The sequence below is a fragment of the Vulpes vulpes genome, chromosome 15 (assembly GCF_048418805.1).
Source record: "Vulpes vulpes isolate BD-2025 chromosome 15, VulVul3, whole genome shotgun sequence".
Taxonomy (NCBI): domain Eukaryota; kingdom Metazoa; phylum Chordata; class Mammalia; order Carnivora; family Canidae; genus Vulpes; species Vulpes vulpes.
Window position 1 is genome coordinate 293,920 of NC_132794.1, and position 22,349 is coordinate 316,268.

Sequence of the window (22,349 nt, forward strand, 5' to 3'; positions counted from 1 at the left end):
TGCACAATGCTGTAATGAACATCATAGTTTTCTCTTAAAAATAACTTACAAATATATTTTCCTTAATACAAATATAGAATAGTAATTTATTATAGAAAATTTAGAACATAGAAAAGCTAACAGAAAAGTCAGCATTCTCTCGGTTATGTATGTACACACACACACACACACACACACAAGCATATATACACATATGTGCAATCTTCAAGAAATGGGACCATACTTCACTCTGCCTTTTTCAGCCAACATTGCATTTTGAATGTATTTTCATGTCATTCAATATCTCTCAACTACATCCCTTATAGGAGTGGCTTCATTTAACCTTTATAATTCACAGGGTGGGTCGTATCCCCATCTCCAGTCTTGACTCAAGGGAAGACCATCCAGGAGGGGCCAGTAGGCTGCCCAGAGCCGCTGGCTGCTGGCCTGGTGCATCTGGCCCTCCAGGACCCAGCCACGAGCCCTAGCAGGTTCCACTGGGCATACTTCCCCCCCGGCACGCAGCCTCACGGAGGACAGCCCAGCAGTGAATGCTCAACAAAGCAGAGCTCCACTGAGGAAGATGGAAGATGAAACAACGGGAAGGTAAGGAAGACGGACGACAGAGAAACCTGAGGCCATGCTCAACACCCAAAGCAGCCTCAACACTCACCCTTTGCAGTACCAGACAAGTGACCCGAGAGTCATGACTTAGCCCCTTCCAAATTCCCGGAGAATAACCACATGCAGTTTGAGCAGCCGCACCCTCTGAATAAGTGCTCAGACTTCATCATAAATAAAACTAAACTTGGGTGCAACATTATGAAATACGTGAATTGCAGGACCAGAGAAATAGGTGAGAAAAAAAAGTACTCAAAACACCGTTGCCTCTGCCTATTGACCTAAAGGTCAATTCAAGATGTTGATAACTGTAATACACCCAGTTTTTCAAACTGAATCCAGCTGTATATAAGGAGAATAATGCATCATGATCAAAACAGGTTCTCTCAAGAAAGCAAAAAGCTTTGGAGCATCTGCATGGCTCAGTTGGTTGAGTGTCCGACTCTTGGTTTTGGCTCAGGTCATGATCCGGGGGTCATGAGACAGAGCCCTGCATCTGGCTCTGTGCTCAGCGAGGAATCTCCTGGAGACTCTCTCTCTCCCTTGCTTCCTCTGCCCCTTGCCCCACTCTCACATACTCTCTGTCTCTAAAATGAATAAATAAATCTTTAAAAAAGAAGAATGCGAGAAGTTTTAACAGAAAATTAACATAATTTGTCACACTAACAAAGGTGAAAAAAGGTAAAAACAATTTACAATCAATCAGGATTTCAAATGATTTTTTAAAAATCCTTCTTAGATTCAGAATGAAAGGGAATTTCTTTCAAGTGATAAAGCCCATCTTTAAAAGTCCTATAGAAAATATCATAATTAATGGTCACATATTGAAAGCTTTCCCCGAGGAAGTAGAAACAAGCCAAGAACATCTGCCTGCCTTTTTTAATGGAAAGTCTTAGCCAATGCAGGAAGGGGAGGGGTGGAGAGAGGAGGCACACAGCTGGAAACTAAACTGTCATGACTTGCAGATGATGGGACTATGTACATCATGGTTCTCATAACTGAACCCGGCAAGGCTGCCAGACGTAACAACAGTATACAAAGACTATCTGACTTCTGTATACCAGCAATAAACGTTAAGAAAAAAATTTTTAATGACAATGCTCACATTAAGATTAAAACAAACATGCCAAATACCTAAGAGTAAGTGTTATGGAAGATATGCAGTCTCCCAACAAGAAAGTATAAAACAGCATCGAGCTGAAGTGCAGAAGATCTGAATGACAGGGGGACATATTAGGTCCATGCAATGCAGGAGTGCTCATTTACAAACTGCCGAGAGCAGTGATAACAGGAATCTCAGCAGGAATGTCCGTGCACTGGACAAGCTGACCCTAAAACAGACACGGAAACATTGAGCTACAAGAAGAGCCGAGACACTCTTGCAGAAGGAAGCAAGATGGGAGACTTCTCTGTGGATGTCAAGACTTCTCAGAAAGCCACAGTAATTTAGGAAGTCGGTGCTGGCATAAGGATAGTATATAACACAGTGGATAAAATAAAGACCCCAAGAGACCCTCCACATGCAGACAATTCCATCTCTGACCAGGCGCCCTGGAGAGGAGGGGCAGCCCGGTGGGAACGAGAATGGGGAAGATGGTTACCCAGCCTGATAAACGGACCCTGGGACCCATCCTCTACCCTGTACACAAAACTCATTCCCAGCAGACTGGGTGGATCTAGATGTGCACGGCAAACAGCAGAGCTGTTACAAGATAACAGAACGGCTTTATGATCTTGGCGGAGGAGCACCGCCACTTAAGAGCTCACCATGAGCAAAAAGGTGAGGTTGAAGGATGCCTGGAGGGCTCAGTGGTTCAGCGCCTGCCTTTGGCCCAGGGTGTGATCCTGGGGTCCCGGGATCGAGTCCCACATCGGGCTCCCTGCATGGAGCCTCCATGCTTCTCCCTCTGCCTGTATCTCTGCCTCTCTCTTTCTCTCTCTCTCTCTGTGTGTCTCTCATGAATAAATAAATAAAGTCTTAAAAAAAGAAAAGGTGAGGTTGGGCAGAGCTTCTGCTCACTAAAGTACCAGTCAGGAGTAAAAGGTGAAGGGACACGGTGGCATATACTTATAGCACATGTCACTGACAAGGACTGGCATCCAGAACACACTAAAAATTCCCAAATAACCTTATATAAAAAAAAATGTGCAGAAGATTCAATAGCACTTAACAAAAGAGAAAACCCAAATGATTTTAAAAAAAAACAAAACAGGAAAACCTCTCAATCAACCCAAATGATTTTAAAAAAACAAAACAGGAAAAGCTCTCAATCTACTCTGTCATCAAGAAAATGCAAATTAACAGCAAAATGAAGTACCACCGCCATATTCTCACCAGAGAAGCTATGATAAGCCTGACAATGATGGGGAACAGGTGGGCCTAACACACTGATCAGGTTAAGTGTAAACTGGAAGTCTGGCATGATCTGATAAATGCGAAGATGTGCATAATCCCAGACCCAACACTTCCACTTCAAAGTACATACCCCACAAAAACGCGTACCCCAGAATGTTCCTAGCAGCACTGTCTGTAATAGCCAAAAGTGGATACCAACATTATAACCAATATGTCAATTCCGACATGTACATTCTTAGATATAAATGAGCTACAACTATACACAGTAACACGAATCATAAAAGCGTAATGGTAAAAGACTCTGCGTCCCAATGCGACAGAGTACTGGTGGCAGACCAGGCTCCCACCCAAAACAACTTAAAAACTGGATAAAATACAGAACTCATCTACAAAGACAACCAGAGGAGTTAAGGCTGCAGAGGGAAAACCCTTGGGGAGGTGAGCTGACCATGCACAGCCGGCGGTTATTAGGGCCCTGGCACCCACGAGAGACAGAGTATTTCATGGAACACCACCACCGAGGCACAAAGAAAACAGCAGAGCTTCTGGAAGAGGCTGGGAGCCATGACAGCACAGCCAGCCTCCCTCTAGGAAGTCTACGGAGTCCTGGGGCCGTGAGCAACAGGGTGCCGAACGCCCACGAGGAAAACCTCTGAGAAGCAAAGTGGTGTCCTTAACATAGCACAGGAGACAGAAGCCACGGCTGGGGAACCCCAGAGGAGGACAGACAGGTGCTCAGAGGGGGCTGCGCCAGCCTTGACGGGACTACAGTGACCGGCCACCATGCTACCTGCCAAATGGAGGGAAGGAGGATGTTCTCTCATAGAAGGGGACATCTCTGGAGCCTCCATAATTTTTTATACACAATGTCCAACACTCAATCAGAAAGGTCCTAGGCACCCCAAAGATAAATTATCCAAACTAAAACCAAGAGAAAGTACAGACGAGATCAACAGGCCCAGAGGTGACCTGACCCTGGAGCAGGTGGAAAGAAACTTCTAGTTGTGGTAAGGAATACATGGATGCTAGGAAATAAAGGAAAAGACGAAGACAATGCATGGAATGACAAAGAATTTAGAATACAGAAGTGAAAATTTTAAACTTAAAGGACAATATCAAAATTAAGAACTCATCAGGAATTTCATAATAAAATAAAAATTTCAGAAGACGGGATTAGAGAATTTGAATAAAGGAAAATTTAGGGACACTTGGGTGGCTCAGCGGTTAAGGATCTGCCTTTGGCTCAGGCCGTGATCCTGCTTCTCCCTCTGCCTGTGTCTCTGCCTCTCTCTGTGTCTCTCATGAATAAATAAAATCTTAAAAAAAAAAAAAAGGAAAATTTAAACGTCTCCATACTGAAGTACAGATGAGCCTTGAACAACACAGGTCCACCTACCTGTGGATTTTTTTTTTTTATAAATACAGTAGTATAAGTGTTATTTTTTTCTTCCTTCTGATTTTTTTAATAACATTCTCTTTTCTCTACCTTACTTTATTGTATGAATACAGCACATAATAAAAACATATAAAATAAATGTCAACCAACTGTTCTCAGTTAGCCTTCTGGTCAACAGCAGACTAGTAACAGTTAAGGTTTTGGGGAGTTAAAACTTACACTTGGGTTTTCAAGCGTGCAGGGGTCAGTGCCCCTAACCCCCTGCATTGTTCAAGGGTCAACCAAATATACAGAAAAGAATACAAAATACAAAAAAGAACATTAAAGCTATGTAAGGTTCAAAGGAGGTATAACTGTAATCAAAGTCCTAGAAGAAGACAGAGAGACCCGACAGCTGAAATCAACCGGCGGAGGCAGTGAGCAAACCACACTCCTCACAGTGGGTAGGGAGCTCCTTTTGTAAAGAATTACAGACCCATCTCTAATGAATACAGATGCAAAGATCCTAAACAACATATTGGCTAAATCAAATTCAGACATCTGTTTAAGAGATATCATGGCTAACTGGGATTTATTCTAGGAATGCAAGGGCTGCTTTAACATCTGAGAGTTAATCAATTTAATTCATCAAATTAAGTGGGGAGGAGAGAGAAACATGATCATCTTGACAGAGCAAAAAAAAAAGGGTTTGATAAAATTCAATGCCATTCATGATTTATTTTTTTTTAAGATTTTATTTATTTATTCATGAGAGACACAGAGAGAGGCATAGACACAGGCAGAGGGAGAAGCAGGCTCCATGCAGGGAGCCCGACATGGGACTCGATCCCGGGTCTCCAGGATCCGGCCCTGGGCTGAAGGCGGCGCTAAACCGCTGAGCCACCCGGGCTGCCCAACCATTCATGATTTAAAAAAAAAAAAAAAAAAAGTTTCTAGTAAACTAGGAATAGAAGGGAGCTTCATTAATCTGACAAGGAACTTTTCTACCACAAAACTACAGCAAACATTGTACTTCATGACCCAAAGCTTTCCGCTGAAGACAGAGGAGGAGGCAAGAATGCTCGCTACCCAACACTGTACTGACGGTTCTAGCTCTTGCAGTGAGGCAAGGAGAAGATAAAAGGGGTAAGTACTGGAAAGGCCAAGATAACCATCTTTGTTCATAGATGACATGATTTTGAACACAGGATATCCAAAAGATATGTGGACAAACTACTCATTAATAAATAGAAAAAGAATCAGTAAGTTAATTTAATGAGACTATTAGATACAAAATCACCATCTGGGGGCACCTGGGTGGTTCAGTTGGTTAAGTGTCTGCCTTTGGCTCAGGTCACGAACTCGGGGTCCTGAGATTGAGTCCTACGTCAGGCTCCCTGCTCATTGGGGCGTCTGCTTCCCCCTCTCCCTCTCCCCCTGCTTGTGCTCTCATTCTTTCTCTCTCAAATAAATAAATATTTTTTTAAAATCACCATTTAAAAAAATCAATTGCACTTCTATATACAAGCAACAAATGAGCAGAAAAATGTTTTTAACCATGCCACTACAACAGGAATGAATCTAACAAAAGATGCTCTAGAGTTCTGTACTCAGAAGTATAAAACATTAATGAGAGAAATTAAAGGAGTCCTTAAAATAAGGGGAAATATATTAAATTTCCACAGTCATGACTGTTCCACAGTCACGAACTGGAAGATTCCGTAATTGTAATGGTATCAATTCTCTTCAAATTGAACTACAGAATCAATGCAGTGTCAGGCAGGAAGCTTTCTGGAAATTGACAAACGGATTCTAAAAATGGCTCGGAAATGCAGAGTCAAGAATAGTCCAGAGGAGTGAGGCACATTCACACAGCTGAAGGGTGTCTATGCCAGACAGCAGGACCCCTAAAGCTGCGGCAGTTCAGGGGGCGCAGAGGGCACAGCACGTACGTCACCTGATCTGTGACAAAGCAGCTTGGCAGGACCTCGGGGCAAGCTCTGACTGTTCAGTCCATGGCACCAGGCCAGTTAGACATTCGTAAGGAAAGAAAAGGATTCCAATGTCACAACACACAAACTAAAGATGAATTATGATACCTAAATATTAAAAGTAAAACAAGTTTTTTTTTTTTTGTAAAACAAGTTAGATGAAAAAGTAGGAGAATATCTTTGTGACCTTGGGTTTGGCAAACAGAACAAAGAAGTGCTAAAATAAAGGGAAAAAGTAGATAAATCAGACTAATTAGATGAAGACTTCTCATTTATCTAAAGCCACAGATAAAAGTGTTAAAAGACAGAGCACAGGGTAGAAGAAGATACCTGCGAAATATATCTGACAAAGGATGTGTTCCTGGAACATGGAAAGAAGTCAGAAAGCATTAGCAACCAAATAGAAAAATGAGCTAAAGATCTGTATAGTGCATAAAAGAGGATATTCAAATAGCCAATAAACACACAAAAAAGCATCATTAGCTATGAGAGACATGCAAGTAAATTAGCACCATAACTCGACACCACAACACGCCAATAGGAAAGCCTAAAGGAAGTAAACAGGCAATATCAAGTGTTGGCACGGGTGTGGCACAGCTGGAAGCCTGTGCACGCTGCCGGCAGGCGTGGAGGTGGCGGCAGCCTCTGTGGCACCGTGTCGGGATGTCCTACAGCCGAGCACGGCGACCTGTGCACATCCACGTGCGCCCAGCACCAATGCCTACAGCGTACGCTCAGCAGCAGACTCACCTACGAATGTTCATAACAGCACTATACACAATAGCCTCAGTGGAAATTCCACCCATGGTCGAGGACACAAATAATTTTCAGCATATTCGTACAATAAAGTCACCTCCATCAATGAGCTTCACACGGCATCATGTCTGAGCCTCAGAAACAATGGTGCACAAGCATGCAGACACAGAACGGCTTTCACACGATCCCACTCACATAAAACTTAGCGACAGTGAAACCCAGAAGTGTTCACAGGCATCAGGACAGTTCCACCATCAGTGAGGATGTGCGTGGTGGTAGGGACCAAGGGCCTGGGGAACACTCGGGAGCTGAGTGCCAGCGACAGGAGTATAGTCACTCCGTGAAAATGCATCAAGCCAGATGCTTATGACTTGTGTTAAATAAAAATATAATGTGGAACCAAAGATGCTGAATACAAAAACACATACTGTAGGATTCCATCTATACAAAGTTCAAAATTAGACAAAACTAAACTCCTGTGCTCAGAGATGCATATGTAGCTGTGACCCTTGACCTCAGGGCAGGGGCTGGTCACCAGCAGTGGGTGAGTAGTCCCCTCTGCTGGAGGAAGGGGCAGCGGGTGGGGGTGGGGGGCACATGGACTGAGGCAATGTTCTGGTTTGTGGGCAGTTGTGTTGGCTTCTCAGGATCCGCTCCATCATGCTCATGAAGCTGTACGGCCGTGTTGTATGACATGACAGGTAACATGTTACAGCTAGACCAGAGCCCAAATGCCTTCTGGTGACACTTGCCATAGGTGAGGGTGTAGACGGCCTTCCCAGCTGTGTCTAAGGCGGTCAGACAGGGGGCTTTGGGCTGCGTCGTACCCCACCGCTGCAAGGCGGCCAGCAGGGACGGTGGCCAGGGAATCCCCACGGCCAGAGGCTCCCCTTTCAGCACCACCATCTGGCTTCCCTCCGGCTTTGGCTGATTTGGATCTGGCTGCTGCACTACAAGCAAAATTGAAATTTAAAAATCAGCATTTCATAGTACCATGCATACATTCTGTTTTTAAGTGTTCTCTTAAAAATTGCCAACTGTAAAAAGGTCACAATAACTTGTTTAGATTCCCTTATCATTGTCACAGTCACGGACCAACTGACCAAAGGACAGGTGGGGATCCATCACGGATGATAACAGACACGGTGACCGTACCCACACGGGACAGTCCCCAGAAGGGCAGCAGTGCTGCTCCAGCGTTCTGGAGCATTCTGGGGTTACGGCCAGTGCTGACAGCTAAGGAGCAGACGAGTCCCGCTGATGAAAGGTGGAAGTGAGGAGGAGCACCATTTCTGGTTGGGCACACAAAACAACGCTCACCGTGGTGAAAGAAGAAAATAAAGTAAAATCCATTATATTTCCAATGGCTGTGTAACAGCATCGGCCCGAGTGTAAGAAAGCCTCCCCGGGGAGCATTCACACCGCTGAGCCCTCAACGTGAAGGGCATTGCCCGATGACCAAGGGGACGACAAGGCCCTCCAGGTTGCAGCTAACCACCAGCGAGGCGGGGGTGGCGGTGGGGGCAGCTAGACTGCCCCAGAGACGCAGGGGCGGTGGGCGGACATGGCGTGCTCCAGCCTTGCGCTGGGCTCTATTTCTGTGCCTCTTCCACAGGTTCATGCTTCCTTCTACCTCCTGGTAATTTTCTTTTAAAAATAAACCTACATTCTTTTTCCCTAAAAGTGTATATCTCATTCATAAGTGAGAGACTGAGTTCATGAACGAGGGCCAAAACTATGCTAAAAATATACGTTAACACCATGTAAGACTGTATTTCAGATTTAAAGCTTAAATAAAAATTGAAATGATGGGGGCACCTGGCTGGCTCAGTTGGTGGAGCATTTGACTCTCAATCTCAGGGTCGTGAGTTCAAGCTCCACATTGGGACTTTAAAAAAAAAAAAAGCTGAAATAATGTATGTAAATCGAAACCTTAGGAGTATTCTCGTAAAGCACTAACTAAGGCCTGGACCAGAGGCACAGGGAGTGTGAAGTCCCTGAACTACGGCATCGAGCATCGTGCTTCCGCCCCGTTCACAGTGAGGCCAGCAGTCACGCGGGACACGCCGCGACCCTGGGGGCCAGAAACAGACGGGGGGGGTCACTTCGTTGTGCTGTAATGTCCCGGGGTGACCACACACGACACACATTTGCCCCCAACCCTGGACGCGACAGCCACCTCGTCTACACAGACACGAGAGCCCGCCCGAGATCTCTCACCTTCCAACAGCTCCTCAAAATCATCCACAAAGAACTCCTTCAGCGGAGGGCGCTTGGGCCTCTTCAGGGTGTTGAGAAGCTGCTGGATTTTGGAGGACACTCTGCTGTTCACAGGGACACCTGCCACGGGAAGAGGAGCGCTGAGGCCAGAGCCCGCTGACCCTCCGGAGACAGGACGCAAATGGGGTCCTGGACCAGCCGCACGAACGTGCCGGAACTCCTACACCCGAGCAAGCACTCGCCCTGTCAGGCAGCTGTTTTGGAATCACTAATTCATTCAACACATATTCACCGAAGGCCTTCTGGGAACTAGAATGTTGTTGTTTTTTGGTTTTTGTTTGAATTTTGTTTTTTTTAAACTAGTGATTTTCAGGGTGGTCCAGGGCCCCTTCTGGGTGATCATGGCCACCTGGCGGCATCACTGGCCTTCCCGCCCTCCTCCCAGGGCACGTGAGCCTCCCCCACAACGTGAGCCCCAACAGGAGGGGCAGGGACGAGGCACAGGGCTTCCATGACGCCAGCCCCGCCGCAGAAGGGCAACGGTGGAAAACAAGACAAATCTTTGTTTTAGCAATTCTTTCCTAAATATGTGCTATTTTGGTGAAGATGTGATGCGTTTCTTGTTGCTATTTTTAAATGGATTAATAAATATTTTTAAAATCTTTAGTTTTACCTTCTAACGTGGTAAATACTCAGATATTCAAGCCACATAAACTAAATGCTCTTTGGCGTCCTAACGATGAAGACGCAACGCCGTGGGAGATGTCAGGCAGCAGACAGACGGACAGACGGCGTCCGCCCTCCGCTCGCCGTCCCCAGGGGAAGCAGCAGGAAGAGGCCGGGTGGGAGGGAGCGGGGCCGGGAGCAGGGCCGCTGCGCAGGGGCGCCCACGGCCTGTGGCACCCGCCCCAGGCAAGCACTGGCCAGCCTCGGGCCTGACACACTTCTTCGTCCTTTATGACGTGGACATTCTGAAGGAGTAGTTGGTTTTTTTTCTAATGAAGCAGGACACTCCTCTTCGTTTGCCTGAGGTTTTCCCAGGACTCCGCTCGGGCGCTCTCCGGCCGTTCCTCACCCACGGCGCCGCCTGACCCCACACCGCACGGGCGCGGGAGGAGCCACCTCGGGCCACCGGGCACCCCGATCCTCACAGAAGCCTCGCCCTGCCTTTAACACCACGGGGTCATTCGTGTCAGAAGCCGTGTGGTCGTCGAGCCCCAGCATTCTGCTGTCCGTCCGTCTGTCCGTCTACTGATCCTCAGGGATGGCTCAGGGCTGCTCAGTCCTGCGGAGCACTGGGGCCAGGTGGGGACTCGGGGTGGGACCAAGACGGCGGCGCCCCGCTCTCAGTGGGGACCCGGCTTGAGACTTCCTCTCCCTCGGCCCCTCCCCCACTCTCGGTCTCTGTCTCAAATAAATAAATAAATCTTTTTAGAAAAGGTTCTTTTCTGATGGTTTTTTTTTCTTTTTTCTTTTCTTTTTTTTTTTTCTTCTTTTTTTTTCTGATGGTTCTTAACTATTTTTTTAAAGATTTTATTTATTTCTATTTGAGACAGAGCAGGAGCAGGGGGCGGGGCAGAGGCACAGGGAGAGGCCGATGGCGCACACGGGCTCGCTCCCAGGACCTCGAGAGCATGGCCCAGCCCAAGCCGAAGGCAGGCGCCTCACCCGCAGAGCCCCCGTGCCTCTGGGGTCTTAACTATTTTGACAAATTGTCCCATATTTAGCCAGTGGGATCCCACGCAAGCTGATCTGTGACACGCCCCCATCGTTTGCCTACACCGCCGTCCACTCTGTCCTAGGACGTTTCGGGCCCGTCAGGCTGTCCCGCCCCAGCCCGGCATGGGCTCTTTCTCTAAGGAGCCCGGGGCCTCCTGGGGGGCGGGGGCATGTCGGAGACCAAGCTCTGGCCACCAGGTGTGCCCAGTGAGCCTGCAGTGTCTTTGCTACTGTTGGCATCGGAGCTAAAAACACAGACTAGGTGTGTAACGGGCAGGGGCCGCGGACACACACACCTACAGGCCGCGCACAGTGCACAGCGGGATCCGAGGAGCCAGGAGTCCACACCGTGCTTCCCATCCCAGTCCTCCCCCAGGTTTCCTCCTCCCCTTCCCACTCCATTTGCACTGACTCCCAACAACATCAACGCCTCTACTCAGCACTATCGTGTATATAAAAGAATTTCCAAGTGGCTTTACCCCTATTGAGCTCAAGCTTCTTCACTGTTCACACTCCACCTCGTCGAAGACTGTGGTGTCCCCCCCAGGACTGTGTTCGTCACCTACCTACCCTACCCCTCTCCCCATCGCCCCTAAACGTGGCTACAGTGCTCCACAAACACAACAACCATACTCACTTCCATTTGCTTTCAGTTTCCCATCCTTCAAGTTTATGCTCTGAATTTTGTTATTACGTTAACAAGCTTCTAAAAGTCAAAGCTATATAAAGACAAGCTCAAAGAAACAGCACGCCCTCTTCATCTCCTTCCACCACCTCTGGAGAGGTGCCTTCTGGTCTCACTGCTTTCTGGTCCCCTCCCAGGGCCTTCTGTGCACAGAAATGCTTCGTCACGTCCCCTTTTCTCTCACACAAAAGGTGGCATTCTAGAACTGCTCTTTCACTTTGCTTTTTTTTTTTTTTTTTTTTTTGCTTTTCCACTTAACATCCTGGAAAAACACCTTACTCCAAGTCATAAAGAGCTTTCTCATTATTTTTGACAGCTGCATTATAAACCATAATGCAAAAATACTAGGTTTAGTCAACCAATTTGTAAAGTTTGGAGAGCTAGGGAGTCTCTAATATTTTGCAATTATACATAGTGCTGCAAAGAACTACCTCGTGCATATGGATTTCCTTTGTTTTGGAAATGTATGTTCAGAGTAAATTCCTACCTTGGCACAGCTGGGTCCAAAGAGAAGTACCTCTATATATTTTACCAATTTCTCTTCCAAAGAGGTTTAACTATTTTGCATTCCCAGCAACAGTGTGTTATTTCTCTAATTATGAAAAAGGCTGAACATGATGCTCAAGAGCTACTTTTATACACTTTTATAAACCAGATGTTCCTATTTTTTGCCCCTTTTCCTACACTAAGAGCTGGCAAACTTTTCTTAAAGGGCAAGATAGGAAATGCTCTGGGCAGAGAGCACAGTCTTGGTTGTAACTACTCTGCTCTGTGATTCTGGGGCAAAAGCAGCAAAGATGACATGGGAAGGATGGGTAAGGCTTGTCCCAATAAGACATTATTTACAAAAGCAAGATGCCAGTCCATACACCATAATTTGTTGATTGGCACTCCATATGATTCTGGGTCTTTTCCTATTCTTAAAAGTCTACTCAGAGGCAGCTGGGTAGCTCAGTCAGTTAAGTGTCTGCCTTTAGCTCAGGTAATGATCTCAGGGTCCTGGGATCAAGTCCTACGTCAGGCTCCCTGCTCAGCAGGGAGTCTGCTTCTCCCTCTCCCCCCTGCTCGTGTTCTCTCTCTCACTCTCTCTCAAATAAATAAATAAAATCTTTTAAAAAGTCTTTCATTTTAGAAGTATCAGAGTTTTATCACAAATGCTGTGAATAGTTTCTCCTAGTTTGTCAATTCTTGTGACTCTATTTTGCCATCTAAAGAATTTTTTTAGTTTTATGTAGTCAAATTCACATTACTTTTATTGCACGTAGATTTTCAGTTAAATTTAGAAAGGCTTTACTTATAACTAAGTTAAAGAAAATTCACCAATTCATTTCTTATATTCAGATGTCTGATTCTTTTGGAGTTTTGCCTTTTCAATGGTATGGGAAAAGGATCTAAGTTTAACTTTTCCCAACAAGTTTTCCAATGGTCCCAATAACATTTATTTAAAAAACCATCTTTGCCACATAGAGATGGTATATATAGTATCATGTAAAGGAATACAGTGATGAGGTAAAGATGCATATAGTAAATTGTATAGTAACCACTAAAAAAAAAAATAAGTATATATAGAATAGAAGAGGAAGCAGACAAAGGACTAAAATTAGCAGATGGGTAAAAGAGAGAAAATAGTGCAGAATCATAGATTTAAACCCAAGCAAATCACTAATTAAAATGGACCATGGGGGATCCCTGGGTGGCGCAGCGGTTTGGCGCCTGCCTTTGGCCCAGGGCGCGATCCTGGAGACCCGGGATCGAATCCCACGTCGGGCTCCCAGTGCATGGAGCCTGCTTCTCCCTCTGCCTGTGTCTCTGCCTCTCTCTCTCTCTCTCTCTGTGACTATCATAAATAAATAAAAATTTAAAAAAAAAAAAAAAAAAAGTGTAGGTTGCTAACCTGATGTCCTAAGCCCTGTAAAATGTTTAGTGATGTAGAGGATGCCTTTGTTAAAAAAAAATAAAATAAAAAAAAATAAAATAAAATGGACCATGGCAGGGGGTGCCTGGGTAGCTCAGTCAGTTGAACATCTGAGTCTTGGTTTCAGCTGGGGTGGTAATCTTGGAGTTGTGGGATCTGGTTCTGCACTCAGTATGGAGTCTGCTTGAGATTTTTTTCTCCCTCTGCCTCTGAGCACCCGACCCCATAAATAAATAAATAAATAAATAAATAAATAAATAAATAAATAAATAACTTTAAAATGGACTATAGGGCACCTGGGTGGCTTAGCTGGTTAGGCATCCAACTCACAATCTCACCTCAAGTCTTGATCTCAGAGTCGTGAATTCAGGCTCACATTGGAGCATACTTAAAAAAAAAAAACTGACTATAAATGGTCAAAACACTCCAACTAAGTAAACGATTGTCTGCTTAAAGAAACACGCAAGAATGAATAAAATCTAATTAAAAGAAACTCATTTTAATTTTAAATACCTAGGCAGGGTAAAAGTAAACGGATAAAAAAATTTGCCATGTAACTATACTCATCAAATGGCTGAAGGCAGCCATAATAATACCAGATAAAGAAGACTTCAGGATAAGAAACATCACAAAAGATAATTTTATGATGATAAAGTGGCCAATTCATCAAGTCAGAACAATTTTAAATATGTATGCACCTAATAATAGAACTTCAAAATACACAAAACAAAAACTGACAGATCTAAACAAAAAGAAAAATCCAAAATTATAGTTAGCAATTCAATACCCCTCTCAGCAAGTTATAGAAAAAGTACGTAGATAATCAGTAAGGAGAGAGAAGACTCAAACTAAAGTATCAACCAACTGAATATAACTTTCATTACACAGAAAACTACCCAACAGCATTATATGCCCCAAACAGATCATGTGCTTGGTCATTAAAAAGTTTGAATATATTTAGAAGGAGCTGAATTATATAATATACTAAAAGAAATACACCTGAACTATTTGGAAATTTATTGAAATTAAACAACACATTTCTAAATAGATCATGGGTCAAAATGGAAAGCATGAGAGGAAATATCTAGAATTGAATATTAAAAAGGAAAAGAACATATCAAAACATGTGGGATGTTAAAACAGCTCTCAGAAGGGTATTTATAGCTTTAAACAACTTTTCTTTTTAAGAGGGAGGGAGAGGGGGAAAGAGATAGGGGGAGAGAGAGAATCTTAAGAAGGTTCCACATCTAGCATGGAACTCGATGCAGGGCTCAATCCCATGATCCTCAAATCATGACTTGAGCTGAAGTCGAGTCATATGCTTAAGCAACTGAGCCACCCAGGCACCCCTAAATACTTTCATCAGGAAAGAAGGAATAAAGAACTAAGGAATAAATAAAGAATAAATTCAATGATCTAAGATTCCACCTCAAAAAATTAGAAAAGGAAAAACAAAGTAAATCCAAAATAAGTAGAAAAAAAGATAGGAATAAATAGAAGATCAGAGATAAACACAATAGAAAAAAAGAAACCAAAACTGGTTCTTTCAGAGATAAATAAAATTCTTTAATTTTTTAAAAAGATTTTATTTATTCATGAGAGACACAGAAAGAGGGGCAGAGACACAGGCAAAGGGAGAAGCAGGCTCCATGTAGGGAGCTTGATGAGGGACTTGATCCCAGGACCCTGGAATCATGCCCCGAGCCAAAGGCAGACGCTCAACCACTAAACCACTATTTATTAGCCCAAGATAAATAAAATTCAATTAACTTTCTAGCTAGGATGATCAAGATAAAAAGAGAGAGGACACTAATTACAAATACCAGAAATATAAGAGGGGACAGCACCACTGATTCAAATACATCAGAGGAAAATCAAGGAATATCATGAACCTCTGCCTGAATTGGAGAGCACAGATGAACAAATTCCTCCAATACACAAAACTGACTCAAGAACACAAAATTTATTTTCTCTGATTAGAAAGTAGAAGAGGAAGGAATATTTCTCAATTCGTTTTGAGATGAGTGTTATTGTGATACCAAGACCAAAGATATTACAAGAAAAAAAATCTTACAGACCACTATGTATCTTAAACATAGGCACAAAATCCTTAACAGAAAGTATTAGCAAATGAAATCCATAATACAGAAAAAATTATGTGTAATAATTACACATGATAACCAAGTTGGGTTTATCCTGAGAATGTAACTTTGGTTTAACACTCAAATATCAATCAATGAAATTTACTACATTAACAAACTACAAAAGAAAAACCCTATGTGACTTTACTAGATAAAAAAATTCATTTAACAGGGGTGCCTGGGTGGCTCGGTTGGTGAAGTGCCTGACTCTTGATTTCAACTCAGATCATGACCTCACAGTTGTGAGATGGAGTACCCTGGTAGATGTTGGAGCCTGCCTAAGATTCTCTTGCTCCTTCTGCCCCTCTCCAACCCTTGCATGCTCACTCTCTGTCTCTTAAAAAAAAAAAATCATTTAACAAAAACCAAGATAAAAATTTTCAGGAAATTAGGAAAATAATATCCTAATGATGAGCATCTTTGAAAAACCCACAGCTAAGATCACAATTCAAACACGAAAAAGTGGATGCTTTCCTCCTACAGCTGGAAACAACTTTCAACACTTCTCAATGACACAAGTGGAAGTCCTACACATTGCAGTAAGGCCAGAAAAATAAATGTCCCTAAAGACAATTTGGAAAGAAAATTAAAACCATATTAGACAATATGGCCAAACATATAGAATCTTAAGGAATCTACCAAAGAAGTTAATAAACTTATAAAAGGCCAACAAACAAAAACCAATTGCATTTCTGCAGACCAGTAATAAGCAACTGGAAGAAATTTAAAATTCTAATATTTATAATAACATTGTAATTGAATAACATCAAAAACATAACCTATTATGGAATAATTTTAACAAAACAATGCTAAAAATTTTTTGTAAGAGCCAAATACATGGAGGGATATACTGTATTTTTCAATTTTTTAAAAGACTTTATTTATTTATTCATGAGAGACAAGAGAGAGGAAAAAGGCAGAGACACAGGCAGAGGGAGAAGCATGGAGGCTCCATGCAAGGAGCCCGATGTGGGACTCGATCCCAGGACTCCAAGATCATACCCTGGGCCAAAGGCAGGCACTAAACTGCTGAGCCACCCAGGGATCTCCTGTATTTATCAATTGAAATATATAATATTTTAAGAATCCAGTAGGAATTTTGATAGAAACAAACTGATTTAAAAATATACATTAGGGCAGCCTGGGTGGCTCAGTGATTGAGCATCTGCCTCTGGCCCAGGGCCTGATCCTGGAGACCCGGGATCGAGTCCCACATCAGGTTCCCTGCATGGAGCCTGCTTCTCCTTCTGCCTGTGTCTCTGCCTCTCTCTCTCTCTCTCTCTCTCTCTGTCTCTCATGAATAAATAAATAGATAAAAATATTTAAAAATAAAAATATAAAAATATACACTAAAATGCAAAGGAACTGGAAGAGCCAAAGCAAACTGCAAAATGAAAAGCAGAGTTTGAAGACAAATTACACAATTTCAAGATCTGCTATAAAACCACAGTAACCATGACACTGTAGTACTGACACAAAGATGGACAAACAGCCATGGGGGAGCGCGGAGAGCCAGGAACAGATCCTTCTCATACATGGTCTACCAAGTTTCATTGAAGATCCCAAAGAAATTCAGTGGGGGAAAGAGTGGGCCTTGTAGCAAACAATGCTGGAACAGCTCGACATCCACATGCAAAAAAAAAAACAAACTCCCATCTATACGCTGTACTTACACTAAAATTAACTTGAAATGGATCTACATATAAAACAAACTACAGGGGATCCCTGGGTGGCGCAGTGGTTTAGTGCCTGCCTTTGGCCCAGGGCGCGATCCTGGAGACCCGGGATCGAATCCCACATCGGGCTCCCGGTGCATGGAGCCTGCTTCTCCCTCTGCCTGTGTCTCTGCCTCTCTCTCTCTCTCTCTCTCTCTCTCTCTCTCTGTGTGTGTGACTATCATAAATAAATAAATTTAAAAAAAAAAATCTTAAAAAAAAAAAAAAAAAACTACAAAATCCTAGGAGAAAACATGGTGGATTAGGGAAATATATCTTAGATATGACACAGAAGTAGGACCCATAAAGGAAAACATGAGTAAACTGGACTTCATCACAATCAGTAACTTCTGCTCTTTGAAAGTCACTGTTAAGAGAATGAGAGAAACACAAGCCACAGGCTGGGAGAAAAATCCAAATTATACATCTGATAAAGAACTTGAATCCAGAATATATAACAAACTCTCAAAACTTAATAAGAAAAGAGCATATTAAAAAGAAAGCAAAAGATCTGAACAGACTTAAAAAGACATACAAATGGCAAATAAGTATATAAAAAGGTGCTCCCCATCCTGAGTCTTTAGGGAGATGCTAATTAACACCTCAGTGAGATACCTCCACACACCCAGCTCCACGTTGACGTTAACAAGCCTGATCACACCAACCGCAGGCAAGGGTGTGGGGGGACATGAGCACTCATCTCCAGCCTGGGAATGTGAAATAGGACAACCACTTTGGAAATCGGTTTGGTAATTTCTTAGAAAGTTAAGCATAAACCTACTATGTGATCCAGCCATTCTATTCCTAGCTATTGACCCAAAAGAAATGAAAGTATACCTCTACACCAAACCTCGTAGGAGTATTCACGGCAGCTTTAGTTTGTATTTGCCTCCCAAACCTGGAGGCAACCCAGGTACCCCTCAACAGGTGAGAACTACAGCACAGCACACCCACATCCATAAAACAAGGTACAACTTACCGGCAAAAGAAACAAACTACATCCAAGACCACGAGTGAATCTCAAAGTACATATGTAGAGGGGCCGAGGCCAGACAATCTAAGAGTAGATACTGCATGATTCTTTTTTTTTAGATTTTACTTATTTATTCATGAGAGACACAGAGAGAGAGAGGGAGAGGTAGAGAGAGGGAGAGGTAGAGGGAGGGAGAGAAAGAGAGAGAGAGAGGGAGAGAGAAAGGGAGAGGCACAGGCAGAGGGAGACGTGGGCTCCATATAGGGAGCCTGATGCAGGACTTGATCCTGGGTCTCCAGGATCACGCCCTGGGCCAAAGGCAGGCGCTAAACTGCTGAGCCACCCAGGGATTCCCCTTGCATGATTCTATTTATACAGAATTCCAGAAAATACAAACTAATTCATAGTGTCAGGAAGTAAATGAGGGCTGCAGGAAGCCTGGGGGAAGTCAGAAAGGGCAGAGGGGAGGTATTACCAAGGTGCACAAGGGAACTTTTAGGAATGCTGGATGTGTTCACTATCTTTCTTTGAAAGATTTATTTATTTGTGAGACAGGGATGGGGGTGATGGGGGCAGGGTGGGGGGGGTGGGCAGAGGGAGAGAGAGAATCTCAAGCAGACTCCCTGCGGAGTACAGCCCTGAGGCGGGACTCCATCCCACAACCCCGAGACCATGACCTGAGCTGAAACAAGAACTGGACACCTAACCATTTATGTATGTATGTATGTATGTATGTATGTATTCATTCATTCATTCATTCATTTGAGGGAGGGAGTGCAAGGGGAGGGGCAGAGGGGAAAGACGGATGTGTTCACTATCTTCATCACAGGGATGGTTTCACAGGTGTACACGTCTTAAAACATGTAAAACTGTACACTTTAAATATGTGCAGTTGATTACATGTCAGTTATACCTCAACTGAGCTCTTAAGGTGTTTTTTTTTTTTTTTATATATAATCAATTTTTAAAAAAACCTAACCAGTGGAAAACCTGCTTCTTGTTGACTCAGTATTTTCCTGCTGTGTCTGGACAAGGAGCTAAAGGACCTGGACAAAATTTGATCCACTACTTAGGAATATCAGAATACATGAAAAACCTCATATCTAAGATCCTCTGGATTTTCCTCCAATTCAGACCTGGAACACTGCAAAGAAAACTTCACATGATTTTGATCAAAGATGCTGGAAACTGATTCAAAGGGAAATGGTCTAAATGAGGACACTGTGAAGGTCACGCTGGCCTTCCCAGCCTGCAGGTGAGAAACCACGCTCACTGCAGTGCCCGCTGCTCGGGCTGTGGGCGTGGACAGCGTGGGGACGGGTGTCACGGGCAGGGCTCTCTCCCACTGAGGCCATGCACAGTCTGCAGCAAAGACTGCCACGGCTTCTTTTCCTGCTATTCTATAGCTACAAACTGCTTTTGCATCCAATTTAAATGTCGAGGCTTTCTCTTCCCTACTCTCCTTGTTCCCCCTCTGACCCTTCCAGAGATTTTTGACTCTTCCTCCCCTCGGCACTCTCTGTAATAACGCCCAGCCCACACGCTGGCTTCAGCCCACGTGCACCGTGATAACTCATGGCTGGCGCAGGTCTGCTAAAGCAAATGCACCTAAGCGATGCTCATGGTCAATTGAAGAGAACTGAAGAGAAAGGCTGTGCTCTGCTGCTTCTAAAGGACAAAGAGAGGCATGCTCACCACCGGCCGTTTCCAGGACGCTCCCGCTGTAGCCCCGAGGGACACCCCTCACAGAAGCCAGCTGTGGACGTTCGCAGTGGGAGAGCTCCATGAGGCCCGTGGTGACATCCGGAGGGGCAGAGTGCAGATCTGCTTTGGAAAAACAAACCCCAAATGAGAGTGGCTGTTGATTCAGAAGAGGATTAAGTCGCTCTATAAACCCCATTCAACTAACGCCTCACTCGCTGAGCTCTAAGCAAGGGACGTGGTACTCCAATTAATTCTCTTTTTCTGGTTGACTGAGACCCTGTGAACTCTGAACTCCCAGGCACGGTCTGTGGACACCCGTGTGCAAGTGGGCTCTTTGGTTCTCAAAGGGATCTCGGCCAGAACCTCCAACAACAGTGTGTTGGCAGGCACGAGTGAGCTGCAGTTAGAAATCTCAATGAAGCACAGACACGTTTTAAATCAATTGTTCACTGAACCATTTTCATTGTATTATGAAAAAAAAGGCAAGCTTCTGTAAACTATCCCCCTCTCCCCAAAAAAGTATGTTGGATGTCACAAATACACAAGAATAAGCCTAGGCAGATAAAAATTATCCCCACTGCCAGGTCAACACATGTCACTATTGGGGGATCTCTGTCAAGTCCTAACGACACAGGATATTATTAACATCACAGTTAAAGACCAACGGCGTTAGATGCAGAAAATGTTGAAAGCCACTCCTTCCGCCGTCTGAACGCACATTTTGGGGTTTAACCTTTATCCTACGGCACATGTTAACTATCTGGAACGCCAGCCGCCTCGGAGCTGCAGAGGTGTGGGTGTGAGCATCTGTACCAGGGCCATCGGGACAGACCTGCAGTCCCCTGGTCCTGACCCTGCTCCCGCCACCCCAGATGCCATTCTGCTGCTTCTGATTTTAAATTCCAATCCTTTACCTACTAGATCATAACCCAGGCAAAGTGCAAGCTAAAAAAATTTTTTAAATATGTAGATAGATGAAATTATATGGAAGCAAAACCCAAACTCAACTATTTACAGAGCAGAAAACACCATCTGGAAAAATCTAACTTAATGACAGAGTTTTCATAACCCTTGAGAAAGCATGATATTGATGAAATTAGCATTTTAAAGTATGCCTATCATGAGGTTCTTTTAGTTTACAAAGAAATTTCCCCAACCTTCCAAGTCTAGCAAAAAGAGGAAGTGATTTTAACAGTACTCATGAAAAATGCATAAATGGTAATCTTAACTACAAAGTAGTTTTAAAAACACCATATAAAAATAAATAGGGACACCTGGGGGGCTCAGTGGTTGAGCGTCTGCCTCCGGCTCAGGGCATGACCCCAGGGTCCTGGGATCGAGTCCCACGTCGGGCTCCCTGCGGGGAGCCTGCTTCTCCCTCTGCCTCTCTCTGTGTGTCTCTCATGAATAAATAAATAAAATCTTCAAAAAACAATAAAAATAATATTTAAAATAAAAATGAACTGCTTTAACTGGAAATAATACTTTTATTTATCTATTTATTTATTTCTTAAAGATTTTATTTATTCATGAGAAACAGAGAGAGAGAGAGAGAGGCAGAGACACAGGCAGAGGGAGAAGCAGGCTCCACGCAGGGAACCCGACGCGGGACTCGATCCCGGGTCTCCAGGATCACGCCCTGGGTCAAAGGCGGCAGTAAATGGCTCAGCCACCCGGGCTACCCTGGAAATACTACTTTTAAATACAGGTATTTACATCTGTGTCCCAGTGTTTTATGGATTTGATTTCTTTAATCCAAAATCGAAAACAAAATATTTTTTTTAATTACCTTTACCTAATATATTGAACCTCAAGGTTTTTTTACCTAGTATAATTTTCTCCTTTCTAGATTTCTTTCCTCAGTCCAAACTGAAGAATTCTCCAGTGATAAAAACTAAAAAGGTGATTTTTCTATAACACGGAGCAGGAAGGTGAGTATTTTCAGATTCAGAACTCAAGTCATCTATACCCAGAGAACATTTAGCATATGGAACCCACAATCCAGTTAAGATTATTAGAATTTACCAGACTTGATCACACAATGTATATGGAGGCCAAGCGAGTGGGATGGGAGAAGAGGGGTGTGGCCACACCTGCTAGAGTTGGGGGTCCTCCGTGCACCGTGGTAACGAGTGTCCCTCGTCACCCTCCACGGCCAGGGCGACACACACCTCACAGCTGCGTGCGTCGTTAAAAGGC

The 22,349-nt window shown here is 43.9% G+C and overlaps 1 protein-coding gene across 6 annotated transcripts in view; it reads right to left on the reverse strand.

Annotated features, from left to right (window-relative positions):
* The window catches only part of DIP2A (disco interacting protein 2 homolog A), a 90,071-nt gene that overhangs the window by 40,598 nt on the left and 27,124 nt on the right, over positions 1–22,349 (reverse strand). For 4 of the 6 annotated variants that reach the window (XM_072738509.1, XM_072738508.1, XM_072738507.1 and 1 more), the window contains 3 exons: positions 20,142–20,270; positions 9,299–9,418; positions 7,831–8,028 (listed from right to left, as the gene is read on the reverse strand). In XM_072738509.1, coding sequence (XP_072594610.1) covers positions 7,831–8,028; positions 9,299–9,418; positions 20,142–20,270 — 447 coding nt within the window. Of the gene's footprint in view, positions 1–7,830; positions 8,029–9,298; positions 9,419–20,141; positions 20,274–22,349 lie in introns of all 6 variants that reach the window. The other 2 variants (XM_072738510.1, XM_072738506.1) reach the window with 1 other exon arrangement.